This window comes from Mastigoproctus giganteus, chromosome 11 (genome assembly GCF_048544385.1).
Source record: "Mastigoproctus giganteus isolate SK-2022 chromosome 11, ASM4854438v1, whole genome shotgun sequence".
In the NCBI taxonomy this organism is placed as follows: Eukaryota; Metazoa; Arthropoda; class Arachnida; order Uropygi; family Thelyphonidae; genus Mastigoproctus; species Mastigoproctus giganteus.
The window spans coordinates 142141648-142164824 of NC_143585.1; the positions used below are offsets into that span (position 1 = coordinate 142141648).

The 23177-nt window shown below is 36.9% G+C and overlaps 1 protein-coding gene across 1 annotated transcript in view; it reads right to left on the reverse strand.

Annotated features, from left to right (window-relative positions):
• Positions 1 to 16179: 16179 nt before the first annotated feature.
• The window catches only part of LOC150078484 (protein phosphatase inhibitor 2-like), a 117899-nt gene continuing 110901 nt past the window's right edge, over positions 16180 to 23177 (reverse strand). Inside the window, exon 4 of the mRNA XM_090384249.1 lies at positions 16180 to 16723. Coding sequence (XP_090240375.1) covers positions 16545 to 16723 — 179 coding nt within the window. The 3' untranslated portion in view covers positions 16180 to 16544. The remainder of the gene's footprint in view (positions 16724 to 23177) is intronic.

A 23177-nucleotide genomic window follows, 5' to 3' on the forward strand; every position in this document is an offset into this window, starting at 1 on the left:
TCTGCAGGCAAGCATTTATGCACTTCGCCAATAATGATGTATCAATCATCCCAAAACTTATCAACGCCGACTTAAATGGGATCACTTACACCTTTTATACCTCCATTTCTTCTGCCATGAAGAGGGCCACATCAGGAAAAACTGCACGCATATCACTAACTCTTCTGGGAATAATAACGAAATTCAGGCGACACCCACCATGATTGTCAAATGCACAAAGCGAGTTGACAGTTGGAGACAATGAGGATACAGAAGAAACCATCAAACAGCAGATACCTCCCACACAAAACATGCCGGAAAATGAAAGCCAAAGACCACAGGAGACCAGGATAGGACCCCTTCCAGAAGACACATATACCAAAACAAGAGGTATTTCTTGGAATCAATCCCAAGACAGTACAACAGGATGGATGAAAATATACAGAACATCACAGAAGATAAATGGTCAGATCTGAAATACGCCCCTCCTTCATACCAACAAGCATGTAAATAAATAAGCATTTAGAAACCACCCACAACTCAAATGAAGAACTCGAACTTATGGGGGGGGCTGAAGAGGAGACTAACTGTGATTCCCACAATTCAGATGCTTCTGAGGATGCAGGTGGGGAAAATGAATTTCCCAACACTAAAGGCCCTTTAACTGTGGAGAAAATACACTCCTTTTTACCGGAAGTATGCAGCTCCACATGGAAGCTGATGACAGTCCTGAAGTTCACCACTAATACACAAGAGCTCATCTCACAACTCAAAAACCTCTGTTCGAAATTAGGGAAAAAAAGGACACAGCAGGCATGAACAGATCCAAGCATCTGTACTACATAATCAACGGACTATGTTGGGCAAAGGGCAATACGACTAATCATGATGTTAACAGCTCTCAAAACCCCTACCTTTATACCAGCAATAATGATGCTTTGCATGTTGTCGTTTAATGCAACCAGGATAATGATGACCGTCTAGCCCTGGTCTAGGGCTAGCTTATTGTGCAATAAGCTAGCCCTAGACCAGGTCCTTACCAAGCCCAGCCGGACAGATACTACTTCCCAAATCACACCATCCCTCTGGTCAGTAACATCACACACATCCCATTTTATATCTCAGACCACTCCTTTTTCAAATTGAAACTCTCTGTTTCACCCAATCACTTAAAAAGTGTAGGAGCTTATTGGGAATGTATCTCTAAGTTACTGAACTTATTATCAAATCTTGCCCAATTCAAAGCCAGATTCTGGCCCATGAACACGTGGTGAGCTAGATTTAGAAGACAACTCAATCTTGCTCGCAAATCTAGAGCCATCAGAAAGGTCAACAAAAGCGTATTAACCTGTCAGATGGAACGACCGAAGCATCTCCCACATGACAGTCAGGCCCATCATTCAACACTACAGGCTATACAAACTCCCTTAGAGCACTCTGCAAAAGGTGCCCTCCTAAGATCAAGGCACACCCACATAAACCCATCTAATGCCCTGACGAAATAATTTTTCTCATTAGAATGCAGATATCATAAAGCCATCATCACCACACATTTAGACACTAGCACCCTAAAGAAAATCCTACACCTGGAGATCAGCAAATACTCCTGTGAGATCACAGATTGGATCAACACAGCTGCAGGCTATGAGACTGATCAGGATAATGATGACCAAGAGCCACCAACACAACCCAAAGATGTGCATCGAGAGACTGACCATAGCTCTGGCTTGACAGGATCACAGCTTTCTGACCACACGCTCTCAAGCTAGAGCCTGATCATAGCCAGAAAGCTGTGATCCTGAACACATCATTTAGGATATCAGTGAGTTCCTCAACCAATAGTAACTGGAAATAATAACCCTCTCCCATGCAGCTGGTACCACTACCCATCACGGGATAGGATAAAACCCATTAGGACAAGATAGATAATAATAATGGCATTAGCATTAACATTAACATGACCAGGTTGCTAGGATAATACATCAGAAACTAGTGCAAAAATACCAGCTGATCAAAGAAAGTGTACCCAGAGGCGGGCCGTCCAGGGTGCAAGGGGTGAACTGCACCCGGGTGCCAACGTTCAAAGGGTGCCTGAAAACCTGAAATTTACATGCAGATATGAATGTAAGTTTTAAAGGGGGGGGAGACAGAAATTTTAAATTGGCACCTGGACACAACACACCCTAGGAACGCACCGAGTGTACCGTATTACAAGTAAGAAATTCAGGTGCTAGAGACCCCTATTTTTTCAAATTATATTTGGGCTGTAGGACCACACCATAATAACGGACAAGATGATCCTGCACAACAGACCACACAAAACCTTCATTGACAAGAAGGAAATGGCTACATACCTGATTGAACTAGCAGCACCCAACACCAGCAACTGCTCAGAAAACCTGAGGAAAAGATCAGGAAGTACACAGATCAAAGAAAGGAAGTCAAAGAAATGTAGCATATGGAACAAGTAATGACCACCCTGATCAATGTGTCAACCACCACAATAGTGTCAAAGAGCCTCCAGCCCAGCAGCAATTGGCCTGTAGGTGTTTTGCAGAAAACATCTACAAGGATGTTTATAAAGCCTGAACACTAGCAAGACAATCACAATCCTGAACACCTGTAGGAGAGTCAAAGAGTTCCTTGACCAAGAACAATAATAATAATAATGGTAAGAGGCCACAAACAACCATCTCATGCACTTGGTACTAATACCTGTCATTGGGTGGAAAAATTTCATAAAGAGAAAAAGGAAACAACAAAGTAAACTTAACTTTCCATTTAAACAACATGAAAATGATGATAAGATTGGCAACCCAATAAGAAAGAAGATTACAGCAAAGTGATATATATACTCAAAATTTCGATAATCTTCCCAGGTTACACTTTTATTTGATATGGCAAAACACACACTCAATTATCGAAGCATTACAAGTCCAAAATACATATGTGAAAATGTAATTGGTAGTCAAAATATGAAAATCTACAAAGGCACTGACACATCCATACACATACTATATGTGGTACTGATGAGTGTGCCACTAAGAGGGCAGACTACAGTGGTTCCCAAATTCACACACATGGCAAGGTGTGCCGTGGATATACCATTATTTAAATTCACATGTGACTCAAGTGACAAAAGTTTGGGAATCACTGGAGTATTGCGTAAAGAAATCATCTTTCTCTGCACTACCCACAAGATTTGCTCCAATGATTTGTGGGAAGCAGAAGCGGTAATTATTGTGCCCTTTTATTTAAGAAGACTGGTTTGCCCTGTAAATTTTTAGCATGTTATCTAAAATCCATAGATCGGAATGGATTACTAAATAATGGACTTTTGTGGAGTTTTAATGAGGAATATATAGGATTACATCACCATTGCTATTCAAAGCATATTACTTGTAAGATGTTATTAATATTACTCAATATTTCCAGAAATGCACTGAAAGAGAAGGGCAAATATTTTAAGTTTTTATTGCTTGTGTATACTTATTACGCAAGGATTCTGTGATTAGTTTTAAGCCTCATATTATTATTATTAGCCACATGGTGCAAGGAAGGCTTATGCTGCACTGGCCAAATAAAAATTTAATTCCCAATTTATCCTAAGAGAGAGAGAGAGAGAGAGAGAGAGAGAGAGAGAGAGAGAGAGAGAGAGAGAAATAGAAAGGAATCACCAAGAAAGAGAAGAATGACGATATCCAGCTCATATATATATATTATTTTTTCCCCCCAGTGATTTGAATCTTTATATGAACACATGCAAAATTATAGTTCATAACGTAACGTTTTTTGAGCCTGGATAAATTGAAAAAAAAAAATTAACATCAAGCCACAATAAAATGTTACAAAAAAAGTAGGCTACTGAGTAAGAATATTCATGAAGACATGGTAAATATATTACGAGAGCCTGCCCCATGATATGCAACTCTCAAATCTCAAGTTGATAAATTTCAGTGGAAGAACCAGCAAAGATGAACAGCACTTACTCCAGAAAACAACAATACATGACATGGTGATGGATGAATGGTAATTTTTAGAAGTTAGTAGAGGCTTTAAAAAAAATTTAACATCAAGCCACAATAAAATGATACAAAAAAAGTAGGCTACTGAGTAAGAATATTCATGAAGACATGGTAAATATATTACGAGAGCCTGCCCCATGATATGCAACTCTCAAATCTCAAGTTGATAAATTTCAGTGGAAGAACCAGCAAAGATGAACAGCACTTACTCCAGAAAACAACAATACATGACATGGTGATGGATGAATGGTAATTTTTAGAAGTTAGTAGAGGCTAAAGTCCTCTCAATTTCATGGGTAAAAATATTCTGTCAAGTAATTAGGTATGAGATAAGGGAAGGTTACTGCAATGCATCGCCTGTCTTTTGACACCCAATCAGAAATGACTTTGATTCAAATTCAAAGCAACTTTTACCACCAATTCTCAAACTAAAAACCAACTATTCGGGAGGGCAATTTAGGTTGGATGGACAGTTGATAGCTGCTGCACAATTGCACAATATTTTTTTCAGGACCTTCAAGAAAGCAACTGCAAAACTGGGACTATGACTCTGGAGCATCACTAGAAAAAGTGCACTTAGTTCCAAGGAGACTAAATTTAATAATAGTGTGAAGTTTAACTCCTTCTATGCTAGGCTAGCAGCTTATCAAACAACTCTTGTATTCAAGAAATAATATATTAATGTACACTACATTACATAACAAAAAAGTTCATGCTTATTTTTAACTGTTTCTGATATGTATTTTGTTTGCTGAATCTAAAACAGTCTGTTGGTTTTATCTCTAATGTCAATACTTTGGTAGCAATGGAGGGATCATGTTTTTGCAATATTTATATTACATTTATGCATTCCAATATTCCGAATTGTAAGAATCTGAAGTACTCATATAATAAGTTTATTTTCTGCAGTTTCTATGGCTGCCAAATGAAGATATAAGTTATGTCCAGACTCATTCTTCTATGTTTATGTGTGCTATATAGATCTGAAGCAGGTGAACATAATATTACTGGTGTCACTGAGTTTGGCAGTGCATACGAAGCTTATTTTGGAATGCCCATGGGTAATCAAACTGTGAGCACTTCATTTCTTCTGTGAGAGTTGAAGGCCAACGTTAGAGGGACAGCAATGTAGTAATCATGACGCCATCACGATAACTCTGCTACTTTTATATGGCAGGTATAACACTTTAAAAAGTCTGCGGATTGACTTTGTTGTTGTTGTTTTGGTTTTTATGAGCATTAGCAACTAAGGCCATATTGCTCCGGGGATATGCGGTGGTCATTCCCTGACCTTTCAACAGTGACGGGCTCGAACCCCGGTCTAATCAAGAAGCATGTGCTGTGACTGCTGCTCCTGTCCACGCTACGGAGATGCCGTGGATTGACTTGCTTTAGTTTATACCATCATGGCACCTTCTATTGCTCTGGTGCCATACAGTGCAGACCCTAACAATTCCCAATTAACCTTCCAGAGAGTCTGTCAGAACTGGATGATGAATCTAGTGAACAGAATAATTGGGATAACATCTCAGAAGCCTGTTCAAGTAAAATATCACATTTCCTTAATCAGCAAGTATTGTTGTTATTTGGTTTTTTAGGAGCATTAGTAACTAAGGCCATATTGCTCCAGGGATATGCGGTGGTCATTCCGACTTTTCCGCATCCTCCGTATTTGGTGGTCATGGGCTCGAACCCCGGTCTAATCAAGACGCGTGTGCTACGCACTGCTGCTCCTGCCCACTTGGCTAAGGAGGTGCCTTAGCAAGAATTGCACGACTTAGTGATGAAATGGATCTAACCAAATTTGTACAGAGAAATAGAGTAGGCCAATAAATCAGAATATCTTATTATTGGGGATTTTAACTTACAGATATTGACTGAAACTCTGTGGGTTGGTCACTCAGAGACTAGCAAGATTTCTGTAGATTTATTGGATGACTGTTTTCTATAGCAACATGTTAGAGCATTATCATTAGTAGAGGCATACGATGCAAGAAAAAGATTATGCAGCATCAGCCAAAAAAAAAAAAAAAAAAAAACCTGTTTCACCTCAGCATTCGTTCCAGATGCCTGTCCAGCTCAGCCTTAAATTTATTTAGGCTATCAACTTCCCCAACAAAAGATGGAAGTCTGTTCCACCAATCAACCAACCCTGCAGAAGAGGGGCAACGAGAGGAAATAATACCCTTGATGTGATTATCAGCAGTGATTATTCATGCTTTAAGCATCTGAAGATAAAATAACCACTATGTGGCAGTGATCAGTGTGCTGATTTTTGATTTACTTAAAGATGTAACAATCATCAAGGGTAAAGGGGGCGGGTTTTGCTTTCGTGAAGGTGACTACAGTGGTCTAAGACAGTTTTTAAATTCTATAAAGTGGACCAACTGATGATGTTACCATCAGCAAATTCTAAATGGAAAGCGTTCAAGCCTAAATGGATGTCAGGATGAACTGATGAAACTTGTGGCAGAGAAGAAAAATGCATGGATGCGGATCACATCTGGCAAGTATGGCTTGGCACAATCAGAGTCCTGAGTTGGATATCATCATTCTTCTTTTCCTTGGTGATTCCCATCTACTTTTGACTCTTGTTCTCTCTCTCTCCCCCCCCCCCCCCCTCTCGGTAACTCAGAAATACAGGAACTCCCCGACCTACACAAACTCGACTTTTTTTGCTGGCCGTTGAAAAAAAAAAAAAAGAAAAAAGAAATATGAAAACGTATTTTGCATCTGTAGGAATAAATGGAGGTATTATGAAAATATCGTAATGTGAACGCAATAACATTTTTTTTTTTTTTTGTAATTCGTTCCAAGTCCTTGGAAGTTGAAAATTTTGCTATATTACTAAGCTATTTATCTCTCTAAAAGGTCATTTTTATAATGGAAATTGCACTACTCTTTCATCATTATCATATGTTCTGTTATAACAAACAATTTTGAATGCCTTTGCGATATTTTTCTAAAACATATTTATGGAGGTCACTACCATAAAACAATAAAAACAATTTGCACTTTCTGGTTTATTGGGTTTTTCTGTTAACGCAATTTATTATAAACGGGTAGTAAACTCAATCTTATTACATTTGCGATAATTCTGATAACTGGAATTCTGTGAGTTTTTATGTTATGGTATTATGGGGAAATGAGTTCCCATTCACTGAACTCTTCAATCATATAAAAAACAAATTATCAGAAACTTCTCTTCGTTCCTATTTACGTATTACAATGTTGAAGGGAAAGCAACCAACAGAAAGTGCAAGTGCTGGCAGTGCCAGGAAACAAAACAAAATTGATTTAGAAATGAAGATGAAAATAATTAAGTACGAAGGACAAAGTTTGTCATCTATCGAAAGAAATTCGGTCTCGCTGCGTCAACAGTGAATACTATTTTAAAGGACAGCGTGTGTATAAAAGAACATGTCAAAGGATCAACACACTTAAGATCAACAGTGATCACAAAACAGTGTTCAGGTTCTATATCGAAGATGGAACAGCTATTAATATGGATGGGAAATCAGATTCAGAAGCAAGTGCCACCGAGTCCAATGGCCATTCAAGCAAAAGCAAGAAGTATTTATGAAGATATTAAGGATAAGTAAGCGAACCCCAAGTCAAGTTCATGCCAAGCAACGGGTGGTTTAATAGGTTCAAGCATCATGCTGGTTTCCAAAACAAAGTATATGGTGAAGTTGCCAGTGCCAATTCTGAAGCTGCAGAGAAATTTTGTGATGTTTTGGAAAAAAAATGATTGATGAAGGCGGATATTCAACGCAGCAAATTTTTAACGTTCATGAGACTGCTCTGTATTGGAAAAAAAAAAAAAAAAAAAAAAAAAATGCCAGATCGAACATACATTGCCAAAGAGGAAAAGACAATGCCAGGTTTCTAGGCTTGAAAAGATAGGGCCACGCTCTTGCTTGCGGCTAATGCAGCGGGAGATTACAGATTAAAACGACTGCTTGTGTACCATTCTGGAAATCCTCGTGCATTTAGGAGCATCAATAAAGCCACTCTACCTGTGCATTTCAAATCGAACCAGAGAGCATGGATAACAATATCTTTCTTTGAAGATTGGTTTAAATGGTGCTTCATTCCTGAGGTTGAAAAATATTGTAAAGACAATGTTGTTCCTTTCAAGATTTTGCTTCTATTAGATAATGCTCCTGGACATCCTATGCACCTAGGTGATTTCAATTCGAATGTGACAGTCATATTTCTACGGCCAAACATGACTTTGTTCATCCAACCTATGGATCAGGGTATTATTTCAAATTTAAACGCAAACTATTTATGCACAAAATGTGCTTAGGCATTGTCTGCAGTAGACGGTGAGAAAAATTTTACATTTAGAGGACTTGTAAATCTTACAATATTTACCACGACATCTTAAACATTAATAAACCTAGTCTGAAATTACTAAAAGTTGTTTTAATGGCAGATTGAAGAAAATATGCCCATGGCACGTAAAAGGCTTCAAAGGGTTTGAAAAAGACAAATCATACGAAGAGGTTACAGATAAGATTGTAAAGGTTGCAAAGCTACTTCAGTTGGAGGTTGTTGCCAACGACGTGGGGGAGTTAATAGAGGAAGAAGGGAAGGAATTATCTAACGAAGAACTTACTAACTTGTAGGCAGCGATAGTGAAAGAAGAAAATGCTGATGAAGCTCAAGATGAACTAAATGAGGAGCTGAGATGCTTCATCACCAGAGAGATGGCAATGGCATTTCATCAAATTGCATCGGCAATGGCAACGTTTGAGAAGATTGATCCTGACAGTGAATGATTTTTAAAAGTTAACAAAAGGGTGAATGATATGCTTGCTTGCTATGATGAAAAGAAAAAGCCACCCTCCAGTCATCCATTAATATGCTCTTTAGTAAGGTTGAGCGGCCGACCCCTTCTAAATCTCCACAGCCCTCAACCTCCGCAGTGGCATAATTATCAGCAGATGTCAATTCTGGCAACGATGTTCGAGAAGTAAAACTTACTGACGGTATGCCTGTCTCTTCTTTTTGTAATTTTATAATTTTGACATTTTTTAAATTGCACGCTTTTGTAATTTTCCCTGTGCATGAGATAAAAAATTGAATAAATACAATATATAATTCTATTCATGTGTTCGTTGAACATTTCTTTTTTGATTCAATCAATTCAACGAGCACAGTTGCTGTTGTTATTTGTTTTTTAGGAGCATTAGCAACTAAGGCCATATTGCTCCGGGAATATGCGGTGGTCATTCCCTGACCTTTCCGCATCCTCTGTATTTGGTGAGCACAGGCAACGGGGAAATTCCGACTTACGTAAAATCTGACTTACGTAGAGTTCTGCGGAACGTAACCCTTACACTAATTTATATATATATATATATTTTATTTATTTTTTTTTTGGCTGGTGCAGAAAAAGCCTCAGGCTTCCCTGCACCATATGGCTAATGATGATAATAATAATTTATCGCGCAACACAGAAACCTATGGTATATATAAACTAGTCTGTAACAAGTCACAAAGAGGGTCAGGCAAGTAAAGGATGCAAAGAAAAACAGCAAAGACTTCTTTACTTATGCAAACACTAGAAGGAAGGGGATGAATTAAATTGGTTCTCGATATTGATGGTTTGATTGTTGATGATTGTCCTCATGTTGCTGACAAACTGAATGAGTATTCTGAAGAATTCACACAAGAAAAATTCTTTAGGGAAGGGGATGCTAGAAGTTTATCAAACTCTAAACAGGGAGCTAAATGATTTTGTAATAAATGAGGAAAGTGGAAGAGAAATTACTGAAATTAAACATAAGAAAGGCACCTAGAGTGGATGGGATCTATAAAATTATATTATGGGAGGCAGTGAAGGAAGTAAGCAGACCCTGAGCCCTAATTATAAGATCATCCTTGGACTTAGGGAAGGTCCTCAAGGACTGGAGATGTAAAAATGTATTCACAATTCACAAAGTGGGATAAAGGGTGATACACAAGTGGTAGATGACTTTCATCAACCGGTGAAATACCACCACTTTGCTTATTGGAGGCTTGAAGTGGTGAAACCCATGTTTAGTCTCTAGAGCAAAGTTTCCGGCATCCCCCTCTCCCCATACTTCTCCTTCAACCCATGCACGGTACTAAGTACTATAGGTTTTGATACCTTTTGTGTTTGGGGTTTTCATAAAAAAAAAAAAAATTATAGACCTGTTAATTTATTATCTGTTCTGGGGAAAACAATGGAATCACTGGTTAAATAACACTAGCCAACAAAAAATATTTTTTATCATACCTCTGCAATGGAAATATGTGATTCTGGAGGAAATAAATGCGCTGATTCTGAAAATCACCATAAAAAAATCTCGATCACATTTTGGTACATCAAAAGATGTACCAAAATTTAATGTCAAAATAAAGGGATATATAGATATAATTCAAGTTTGTCATACAAGTGTAAAGAAATATACGTTCTATCATATGTTTGGAGGATAGATTTACTATCCTTAGAACATGTCACAATCAGTTAATACTTGGAAAATCTTGGCACAGCTTATAAAATCCTCACCAAAAATGCTAAGTGTGCTCTCTTCAAATTGTAAATTGTTGCATCACAGTTTGAACCTAAGAACCATAGGTAGAAATCTGATTATGTTTATCACAAGAAGATCGAGGCCAGAATCGATTGCTAAAATTAAGAGAATTAGCTTATATCTGTTAAAATATATCAGTATGTCATATATTATGCGAAATTGGCATATTTCAGTAAAATGTAACTTCCTCTATATTTAATAACTGTGACATGATGTGAAACTATCATGGTGATTTTCAAAATCTATGCATAAAAATTGGTTAAAAGCAGTATTTAAGTTGTTGAAGGTAAAAATCATGTTGGCTAGTGTAATTAATGTAGGATCATCTAGACAAGGCTGCAATTATACTTCAGACACAGCATCATGGGTTTGTTTGAGGGGGGGGCAAATCTTGTTTGACCAAGTTGCCTGGATACTACAATGTGGTAACAAAGGAACTGGATGCAAAAAATAATATTGATATTATATACTTGGATTTCAGGAAAGCTTTCGATACTGTTGCACATAAAAGATGTTGCACATACTGGTGTACAAATTGGAGCAGTGTGGCATCAAGGGTAAGTTGCTGCTACAAAGGGATGGTTGAGCAGGAGAAGACAGAGAATGGAAATCAATTGACATTGCTCTTCTGGGACTAATGTTATTAGTGGAGTCCCTCAGGGTTCAATGTTGGGCCCATTGTGGTTTTCTATATTTATTAATTGATGAAAATCAGGCTTAATGTTCAAGTTTGGAGATGACACAAAGCATGGTTAATGACAGATCCTTTTCTAGATGCAACAGGATCTAGAAAAGGATTTTATACAGTACTTTCCATATACAGTACTTTCCATTTATCAATGTTAAACTTCAATTGCCATTTTTCAGCCCATCTGCCTGACTTTTCTAGATATGATAAACCTGTATGCAGTACTCAAAATGTAGCCTGACCATTGCCTTGTACAATGGGATAATAACCTCCTTATCCCCACTACCAAAATTCCTGTGTGTCATTGAGAAGACCCATCAGCTGCTCTAGCAACGACATACAGGAATTTTTCTAGTGGGGATAAGGAGGTTATTATCCCATTGTACAAGGCAATGGTCAGGCTACATCTTGAGTACTGCATACAGGTCTGGAAGCTTCATTTTAGGAAAGATGGGGAGCTACTGGAACAACTACAGAGAAGGGCAATGAAATCGGTGAGGGGAACAAAGGAATACTCTTACCAAGGAAGGCTTGAGTTGTGCAAACTGTGGCATCTGGAGACTGCATCTGTGAGGTGATCTGATTGAGGTAACCAAGGCTTTGAATGGACTGAGCAAGCTCAATGCTGATGGGATTCTTCCTTTTGTTCAGACCACACACATGAGAGGGCACAAATTCAAATTGAGGAAGGCTGGTTGCAGAATAGATATGCAGAAGTTTGCCTTTAGCCAGCAGGTGGTTGATTGTCGGAACAAACTTCTATGTTGTGGAAGTTGATAGCTTAAATAAATTCGAGGAAAAACTAAATAACCTACTGGAGGGAATGAATAGGTGAAATGGGAGGTTTTTTTTTTTTTTTTTTTTGGCTGATGCTGTATAAGCTTGATTTTTTGCATCATTTTACACCACTAATGCTAAATCCAATGCGTATTTTCTGACATCTTGTATAAAAAAGTGGTATCTGCTGCACCCCAGCTGCAAGATTTCACATACAGGTCTTTTGTAAAAGGATAATTTTCTTTTGCAGATCTAACCAGGTGTGTTGCCAGTCTTTAAACCATTTCATGAAGCTTGATATCTTTTCTTAGGTGTGGCCTCCATTCATGAACACAGTATTCCAATTACAATTGCCACATATAGTGGGATTATGACCTATCTCTGCAAGCAAATATTCAACAATTGATAGGACATCATGTTCCCTACTTGCTGCTTTTCTACACTGCTTGGAGAACTTCATGTCTGACCATATTGTAATTCTCAGATCCCTTTCTTCCTCTACCATTTTTAAATCAACTCCACCCGGGGGCTCACATCTGGTGAGTATGGGCTTGGCACACCCAGGGTCCTGAGCTGGATATCATCATTCTTCTCTTTCTTGGTGATTCCCTTCTACTCTTGACTCTCTCTCTCTCTCTCTCTCTCTCTCTCTCTCAGGAACTTTTTTTTTTTTCCTGGTGCAGCATAAGCCTCAGGCTTCCTTGCATCATATGGATATTAATAATAATAATAATAATAATAATAATAATAAGTGTATATATATGTTACTGGCAAAGTATGAAATAAACTTTTCTTTATCATCTTATGATAAATTATAGTTCTGATTTTTAAACAAAGGCATACCAGGGGAAATACTACTCTTCACATGTCACTGTTAAAATTCAATATATACCTGTTATAAGTACTAAATATAATATAAAAAAAATGTTTATAACATGAAACGTTGGGGACTTGCCACATCTGCTTTACGTTTATTATATGCATTCCCTACTACTATGTTCCCACACAGAATTTTTTGAACTTTTTCTTTTTATCTTTTTTGTATATTTATACTGTATATTAATTTTGTGCCTTACTGTATTTTGTATAAAAGTATTACAATAAATTTTTACATCCACAATATCCTTATTATATTTCTTAAATTTTTTACACAAATACGCTTCTATTTTCACCCATAATATGGTCCTTTTTGAATTTTGTAGAACAGTTTTTTTTTTTTTTTTTATCATTTTGTACTATTTCCTTAATTGCACCGAGTGGCTTTTATGTCCATTTGTTTCTGAAATGCACTATCTGCTTTGGGATTTTTCAAGAATAATTTCAACTTTTCAAAATTCACAAAATAATTTCTTCAATATATTATTAATGATCTAAAACTCATTCTTTTAAATGTATTTTCTTATACCATAGCATGAATTCTATTCCAGGATTCAAATTTTAAAATTCAAATAAAAAAAATAATAATAAAATAATACTATAAAATAAATCCATAGTTGAATACTGTTAACAACCTTTGACTTGATTTGATCTTCTTCGGATGACTGCCTGTTATGAATCTGTTCTATGGATAACAAGGTGGGTTTTATCAGTATATGATCCATTTGGATAACTCTTTTACTGACCCAGTGGTTCTGTCCAGCCTGCCTCCAAGAGAAGAAACAAATGGGCGGTATACACTGTTACGCACTAAGGTAAGAGGCCAATCACAATGTAAACAGCACATCCCAAGATTACATTGTAACCTTGGGATGTGCTGTTTACATTGTAATATGCAAGATTACATATTCACAACTTCACTGATCAATTTTTCTGAGTATAGTATCTTCACATACCCACAGCGGGATGGCCATAGTCTGGTCCAGGACTACATTCACACAACAACAACAACAAAAAAAATTGTTACTGTAGTCTTTTTAGAGAAAGAAAAGTGAGTCGAAGAAATTAATTTACTGAATGATCTCTGTCTGCAAAATTCAAAGAGGACCATATTATGGGTGAAAACAGAACCGCATTTATGTAAAAAAATTTTAGAAATAAAACAAGGATATTGTGGATGTAAAAATTTATTGTACTATTTCTATATAAAATACAGTAAGTAAGGTACAAAATTAATATACAGTATAAATAAGCAAAAAGATAAATAGAAAAAATTTAAAAGATTCTGTTAGGAACATAGTAGTGGGAAATGCATTCAATAAATGTTAAACAGATGGAAAGTCTCCAAAGTGTCCATGTTACAAACATTTTTTTATATTATATTTAGTATTTATAACAGGTATATATTCCATTTAATAGTGGGATATGAGGAGAAATATTCTCCCCTAGTATGCCTTTGTATAAAAGCCAGAACCGTGTTTCATTTAATAGTGGTATCATAGGGCAATAAATAAATATTTATTTTGTACTTTTGCATGCGTTCTATACATTGCCTAGGTATTCTACACCTTGCCAGTAACATGTATATTATTTTGGGGTCACTAATCCCCCAAGTGTAAGAACTTTGCATTTTGCTGCATTAAAATATAGCCACCACTTTACTGACCAACTCTGAAGTATAAGTTTTCCTGAAGAACAGCTGCTGATCAGATCATTAACTACTCTATTGATCATGATATCATCTGAAAATTTTGACATTATGCCTTCTATCCCTTTGTTAATATCATTTAAGAAAATCAAAAACAGTGGAAAAACAGTGGACAAATATTAAAGAAGACTATGGAAATGTGAAGCATGAGAAGATCAAGTATGACTAGTACAAACAGGATGTCTGTGGTGGATTTCAAGATGCTAAGGTTCCTTTTCAATTTTAAAGTGGTTTCAATAATTTCTCTTCCTTTTTCTGCCTGTGAGATAGCAAGACATTAACCAGCACTACAGGAGAAGAGAATGGTCGGTCTAAAGTCAGTTGCAGCCTGGCATAATAAATAGCCCTTTGGTTCCAAGAAACTATCTCATTTTCACCACTCTATATCAAGTTGGGACTGGTCAAACAAATTGTTAAAATACTGAATTCTGAAAGTAACACCTTCAAGCATATACAATCTATGTTTCCAAAATTGTCTAAAGCAAAAGTGAAAGTTTGCATATTTATTGTTCCACAAGAACTGGAAGAGAAAATGACAGATATGGAGCAAAATGCTTGATAGTCATTCTGCCTTAGTGAATGGCTTTCTTAGTATCATTAGGTGAAAATCACAAAGAACTAGTTGACATGCTGATTGAAAATTATGGGATGGAGAATGTTAATAAATTCCATTAGTTGCACTCTCTACTTTGATTTTTTTCAGACCAAATCTGGGTAATATTAGTGAAGGGCACAGGGAGAAGTTCCATCAGGGCAGAGAGCTATGATGGTTGACTATATCTAAAATTGGTTTCACAGTGTTATTTAATATGACACAGTGTTATTTAGTATGAAGCAAGATAACTAGTTATAATTAAATAATGCCGACAAAGAGATTCAAATTAACTTAAATTATTTTTAATCTTATGACCTGTACAACCAGCTGATCACAACTTATTTACATAAGAAATCCATTAATAAAAATTATTTGCTATCTCCACTTTAGAGGTGCAGTTTAGTAAAGAGTAATGTAATGCAAACAAAAATCTGGAAGCCTGTCATATTAATACTACTGCAGAAGTGGCACTTTCTTTTTCATTTCTAATAGGTTATAGTATTTCTATACAATTAAAGCACCAAATAATTAATTTCACACATTTTGTTTTCCTAGAACAGTACAAGATTGTTCTTTGAAGGCTTCGGGTAATATGAACCACTCCACTATTAGGGGAAAAAATAATAATAATGTAACTGATATTTACAAGAATAATAAATAACTGTCCAAACAGTTGTCAAAAAAGCATTGCAGGAAGTTTGAACAAAAAGGAAAGCTCTGCATGTATATATCTATGCATGCTGAATATTCATTTCACTGATACAAAACAAATGCAAGCAAAAAGCAACAAAATTTTAAGTAGACTAGAGATTTCTGATTTTTTTTTAATTATCTAATTAAGCATTTTAGTTATTTTACAGTAGAATTAGAAACATAATAATCAGTGGTTAAGATTACTCTGATAATGACACTTTCACATTAATAAGAATATGTTTTATACATATACAGAGGTATAGATACCTTAGTCTGTATATCTCACTCAGAAAATACCTTCTCAATGACCATTATATATAAACAAATATTCCTTATTTGGATGATATTAGAATCAGTAAAAAGCAAATGCACTGTTTACACTTCCAATTTTTTTAATAACTCATTTTACTAAAGAAGGATTTTGGGTTCAAGGCATATTTGGCAGGCAGGAGTTTTATCACAAGTATCTGCTTTACAATTATTATTGCCTGCATATACACATACAAAGAAAAATAATGTGTTAGCCAATGTCATTTCAATTTCAGCTGATGGCATCCTCAATTGTTTTGTCCAAACAGTATTACTTCCCTACTGGATAAAGTTAGGTGTGGGCTATTTCAGTTTCTTACCACTTTTAGCCAAGAAATAACTGTTCTTGTTCTTTGTCATCTTCTTGTCCCACAGTTTCTGGCTGTTCTTCTTCATTCTCTTCCTCATCATCACCATCTTGTGACATTAACTTCCTTGCTAATTTTACTGCATAAAATTCATTATAATGCATTTTTCTTTTGTACTCAAAGGCTTTTCGTTTTGCTGAAATGAAATAAAAATATACAAAACAATGAATGGAAATAAAAACTATTTCTTTCAGTGTGCAAATGCTAGAGCTGCATAGGGGAGGAAGGGAAGGAGGGAGGGATTATCATATCTTAATAATTCATACCATGCATGACTAAGTCCAAATTATTTAATAATACTAAAGTAATATCAAAGGGGATCAAAAGGTGACATGATGAATTACACACCTGTTTAGCTTAACATCTGTTCTGGGGGAAAATCACGGAATCACTGGTTAAAGAAGTAATGCTGGACCATCTAGACAGGAATGCAATTATACTGCTGTCACAGCATGTTAAGGGGGAAGTTACTGGTATGGATAAATGGATGGTTGAGTGGAGTCCCTTAGGATTCAGTGTTGTTTTCTATATTTATTAATGATATTCATGAAGGTATATCAAGCTTAATGTCTAAGTTCGTAGAAGATATAAGGGTCAGCAGGGAGGTTAATGGCGGTATATACATATCATTGCAATAAGATATAGAAAAATTAGGCAGATGGGATGAGAAATGGCAGGTGAAGTTCAACATTGACAAATGCAAGGTACTGCATATGGGTAGCAATAATCCCAGATTAACAATTGTGTGGTACTAAACTTAAAGTAGTGGAAAATGAAAAAGACCTGGGGGTGAGTAATTGTGCAGTTAGATACAAAGTTCTCTGGGTAATGCAGACAGGCTGGCAGGCCAGCTCATAGGGGTTTTGTCTATGATATATATGAACTTTTCTAGCAGGGATAAGGAGGCAACGGTTAGGCTGTGTCTTGAGTATGGCATACAGGTCAGTCTGGAGGCCTCATTTTAGGAAGGATGTAGACCTGCTGAAATGGGTGCACAGAAGGGCAACGAGATTGGTGAAGAGAATGAAAGAGTAGTCTCATCAAGACAAGCTTTAGTTGTGCAAGTTGCAGTGTTCAGAGACTAGGCATCTGAGAGGTGATCTGACTGAGGTGTTTAAGCTTTGAATGGACTGAGCAAGCTCAATTCTAATGGTATTCATCCTCTTGCTTAGACTACACACATGAGGGGCATAAATTCAAATTGAGGAAGGATAGTTGCAGGATAGACTTGTGGAGGTTTGCCTTCAGCCAGCAGGTGGCTGATTGTTGGAAGAAACGTCCATCTATTGTTGTGGAAGTGGACAGTGTGAATAAATTCAGGGAAGAACTAAAGAAATCCTGGAGGGAATGGACAGGTGATGTGCAGGTTATTTATTTATTATTTATTTTTTTTGCTGATGTTTTTTAAGCTTGTTTTCATGCATCACCTGCCACTACTAATAATAAGAAATATCAATTGATTTGGGAAAAAATAAAAGATATATTTAGAAAGCTTCTCTAATTACTTCTATAATCTGCAAATCTCTAGATGTCCAGATTATAAAGGCCAATAAAAATTGGGGAATCATTAAGGTATTTTTACTTATCCTGCAATGCATTTCAGTCAAGTGTTTCAATTTAAAAGTACCCATTATTATGCATAGAAATAAACACAGCAAAAGGAACAAAGGAAATTTAACACACACACACACACACACACACACACACACACACACACACACACACACACACACACACACACACACACACACACACTGGTAAAAGTGGAGAACTAATCTTCTTGTGATACCATTGTCAATCGTTATTAACATGATGCATATGTTGAAAGTAATGATTTATATATTTGGAGTAAATCATGGATGCAGAGGAGCTCACTTCTGATTGGCCATTTTGGCCATTTTGAAGGCTGATTCTATCCAAACACTAGACACTCAAAAAATCGACTGCAGGTTGGCTATCAGCAAGTGCAGATATTACGATTTGTAATTATGGCATTGTCTAATTGACCTGTGCACATATTAGAAATGCTAGTTCAACCATATTTCACTTAATTTTGCTCCATGCATTTGGCTGAGCAGTCTTGCTGGCAACTAATAAGATTAACTACATTGTTTAAATCACTTATTTTGTAAGAGGGAGCTTACTGACAGTTTTGTTTGAAAGTGTCTGTCTGCAATTCTGCCCAGACATGACAGACGGGAGTATATGTTGAAAGCCTTGTAAACCGATTTGGCCCTGGAGAGAATGTGCAAGCTCATGGGGTAGAATTTTTCACAGCATGGTCTGTGCTTGTTAACAGGAGAGATTTTTTTACAGGGATGGGATACACTTAAATAGAAGGGGCACAAAATATTTGCTAATGCTATCGAGGCAGTGATAGGCTGGTCGGAAAACTGCTAGCTTGGGGATACACAGATTAATAGTTTAACTAGAGCTGCAGGTAGAGGTAAAAGTGATTCTTGCATTGCTACTATTGGTACATGCAGCTGCCTGGAAAGCAAGGTGTCTGGAATTTCAGGCCCTCCTGTGGGTCATCATGGAACAAATGAATACATGGGCTGTGTTAGGGTAACTAAGAGTAGGAACACATACATATATACCTGCATGTACACTAATGCTAGGAGCACTGTAAATAACTGATGAATTTGAGGAATTGATTAAGTCATCAAATGCTGACATCTTAGGAATAGCAAAGATGCAGTATCACTCAAGCATAAGTGATATTGAATATGAATATGGGGGAGTACAATGTGGACAGGAAGGACAGGAGAGGTGGAGGGGTTATCCTCTCGGTTAAGAGGAATATTAAATCTAAGGCAGTGCAGCCAGTTGACTTGGGTTAAGAGTGCAATGTTGAGTCAGTTTTGTGTGATATAAGCACTGAGAAAACAAAATTGAGAGTTGGAGTATACTATAGAATTAATGACTGCGATGAGTATACCAAATAGCTATACAGGGAAATAGAAAGAGCTAACAAATCAGTATGTCTCATAATGGGGGATTTTAGCTTTCCAGATATTGACTGGAATTGTGGGTTGGTCATTCACATGCCAACAAGCCTTTTGTGGATTTCTTGGATGACTGTTTTCTACAGTAGCATGTTATAGAGGCAACAAGAGGAAACAATACTCTTGATATGGTTATCAGAAGTGATTCTTCAATGCATTAAAGAATCTAAAGGTAAATACCCACTGGGTGGCAGCAATCACAGTGTACTAACGTGGAATTTAATCAAAGACATAAACAAAGACAGCAACTGATGATGTTACCAACAGCAAACTCTAAATGGGAAATATTCAGGGAAGTAATCAAAGAAGCTACTAGGCTTTTCATACCATTAAGAAATACTGTTCAAGGCTTAGCCCTAAATGGATGTCAGATGAACTAATGAGACTCAGGCAGAGATGAAAAATGCATTGGATGCATAAAAATTATCACCCAACACAAGCATATGGTAGATATAAGCTAGTTTGTAATCAAGTCACAGAGGAGGCTAGGCAGGCAGAGGTAGATTATGAGAAATCTTTGGCAAGGATGCAAAGAAAAAGAGCAAAGACGTCTTTACTTATGTAAACTCGAGAAGGAAGGGGATGAATCAGATTGGTTCACTTGATATTGATGTTTCGACTGTTGATGATGATCCTGCTGGGGTAGCTGAAAAATTGAATGAATGAATTTTTGGTATTTACATTCACACATGAGGAATTCTTTAGGGAAGGGGTGATGCCAGAAGTTTATTAAACTCTAATGAGGAGCTAAATGACTTTGTGATAACTGAAAGTAGAGAAAAAATTATTGGGCTTGTACATAAAAAAGGCACCTAGTGTGGATGGAATCTATTCAATTATATTAGCCATAATTATGAGAGCATCCTTGGATTTAGAGGAGGTACTTATGAAATGGAGAAGTGGTGAATATATCCCCAATTCATAAAGGAGGCTCAAAAGGCGACATGAGTAATTACAGACCTGTTAGCTTAATGTCTGTTACAGAGAGAAACTAATGGAATAAATGGTTAAAGATGTAATGCAGGACCAATTTGGAGAGGCATTCAATAATACAGCAATCAGGGCATGGATTTTTCAAGGGGCGCTCCTGTCTAACCAATCTGATAGGTTACTATGATGCAATGATCAAGAAAATGGATGCAAAAATCAATTTTGACACCATATAATTGGTCAGGCAGCTCCGTAACTGAGTGATCAGGAGTGAGAGTTCAGTAGTACATGATCTTTGAGTAGACAGAGGTTGAAGACCCTGAATGCTAAATATGGTTGATCTGCCAACCCACACTGGGCCAGTGTGGCATATTATGGTCTATTTCCCTCAACATGAATTGTTGAAGAAGCTTCTATCTTGCAGTGGATTGATAATGGCTGCTGCTTCCCTCCCCCTTTTTACTAGGATTTCAGGAAGCTTTTGATACTTTTGCACATAAGACTTGTGCAATGTAGTCTTGCAAAGACTACATTGCACAAGTAAATTGGTGCAATGTAGCATTAAGGGCTAGTTACTATAATGGATAAAGGAATGGCTAAGTGGAAGAAGACAGAGTGGCTATCAATGGACACTGTTCTTTGTGGACTAGCCCAAGGGTTCAGTGCTTGGTCCATTATCATTTTTAATATTTATTAATGATAAATGCTGCCAGGATAGATAGCTCATGGAGCTTTGTCAATGATATACAAAAACTTTGCTAGCAGGGATAGGGCCATGGTTAGGCTGTATCTTGAGTACTGTATACAGGGTCTGGAGGCCTCCCTTTAGGAAGGATGTAGGTCTTGTGGAATGGGTGCAGAGAAGGGCAACCAGATTGGTGATCTGAAAAAAATAGTGCTCTAGCTAGAAAGGTTACAGATTTGAGACCGCAAACTGCAATATCTTGAAAATATGCACCTGTGGGGAGATCTGATTGAGGTATTTAAAGCCTAGAATGGATTGAGCAAGCTGAATGTTAATGGCATTCTTCCACTTGCTCAGACCTACACATGAGAGGGCATAAATTCAAGTTGAGGAATTATGGTTGCAGGACAGATGTGTGGAAGTTTGCCTTCAGCCAGCAGGTGGTTGATTGTTTTAACAAGCTTTCATCTGTTGTTGTGTAAGTGGATGGTTTATTATTATTATTATAATTAGCCATATGGTGCAAGGAAGCCCGAGGCTTTTGCTGCACTAGCCAAAAAAAAAAAAATTTCTGAGTTACCCTGAGAGAGAATCACCAAGAAAGAGAAGAATGATGACATCTAGCTCAGGATCCCGGGTGTTCCAAGCTCATACTCATCAGATGTTTGAATAAGTTCAAGGGAGAACTAGACAAATTCTAGGAAGGTATTGGATGGGTGAACTGTTTTTTTTTTTTTTTTTTTTTTTTGGCTGATGCTAGATTTCTTGCATCATTTGCCATTACTACTACTAAATGTGATTCATCCCTTCCTTCTTGTATTAACATATGCAAAGAATTCCATGCTACATCTCTTCACACACTTAGCCAAGGATTGATAGACTAGTAAGGCCAAGATAACCTTGGCCTTACTAGTCTCATGAGTAAATTGGAAATACTAGTTTGCACTTATCAGAGGACTATGTATCACTTGACAATTTATAATCATCCTTTGCAGCTTTTATCTCTCCTATCAAACTAATCAGTTCATATGGCATTCACTTCCCATTTTGCATTTTCATTTTTTAATGTCAACTGATCCACTAAAAAATGAACACATTATAATCACATTTGCAAAAACAAAATCCCATCCTTTACTCTTGACTATAGTTATTTTTTGAATAAATTCCAAATGATCACTTCTACCCAACAGGGGGTCCATAATCTGAATAATATTAGTATTGGTCATATAGTGCAAGGAAGCTTTTGATGCACTGGCCAAAAAAAAAAAAAAAAAAAAGCAGATAAAATATAAATTATATCCGTCCCTCCATACGTAGGTAACTTACCCAGTCACCTTATTTAATTCTTTCCAGGGGCAACACCCCGTTTCTTCAAGTACTCAAACTTTTCAAACAAAATGCTTAACTTCATAATTTCCTCTCCCCTCCCCCCACACACACAGTATGCAATAATGCCATGATATAAAGAACCATCTTTTTGCAAAACACCGGCACTCTTCTTAGTCATATTCTTTTCCAATCTAGTTCCAGATATAATTTCATTTAAAAATTTTTATTTGTCCTACAATGCTAACCTAGGCTTTATAATCTTGTGGAGAGCGGGAGAACACATTGTGCTTAAACGTCCAAACTATACAGACCCATGAGCGAGGCTAGAGGGCGGGACACTCGCTCTCATATAGTCCACAGTTGTGGAGTTGTGTCTTGATCGAAATTTGACAGATTTGTCAAATTTACTAAGGATGTAATTTTATGTCAGATATAAATCGCTAGATAGAGCAACCTACTTCCTTGTGGTGGGGTTGGAGATGCTGTCCCTGCCGTGAGGCCAAATGGTTGTTCTATCTCATTATCTTTGAATTTGATTGTGTTCACTTGTGTTTGACTAAATTTGTTATGGAGTTTTATATAACATACTAACCTTTGGAAAAGATTCTGATGCAAGTCACAGCCAAGAACTAGTTGCA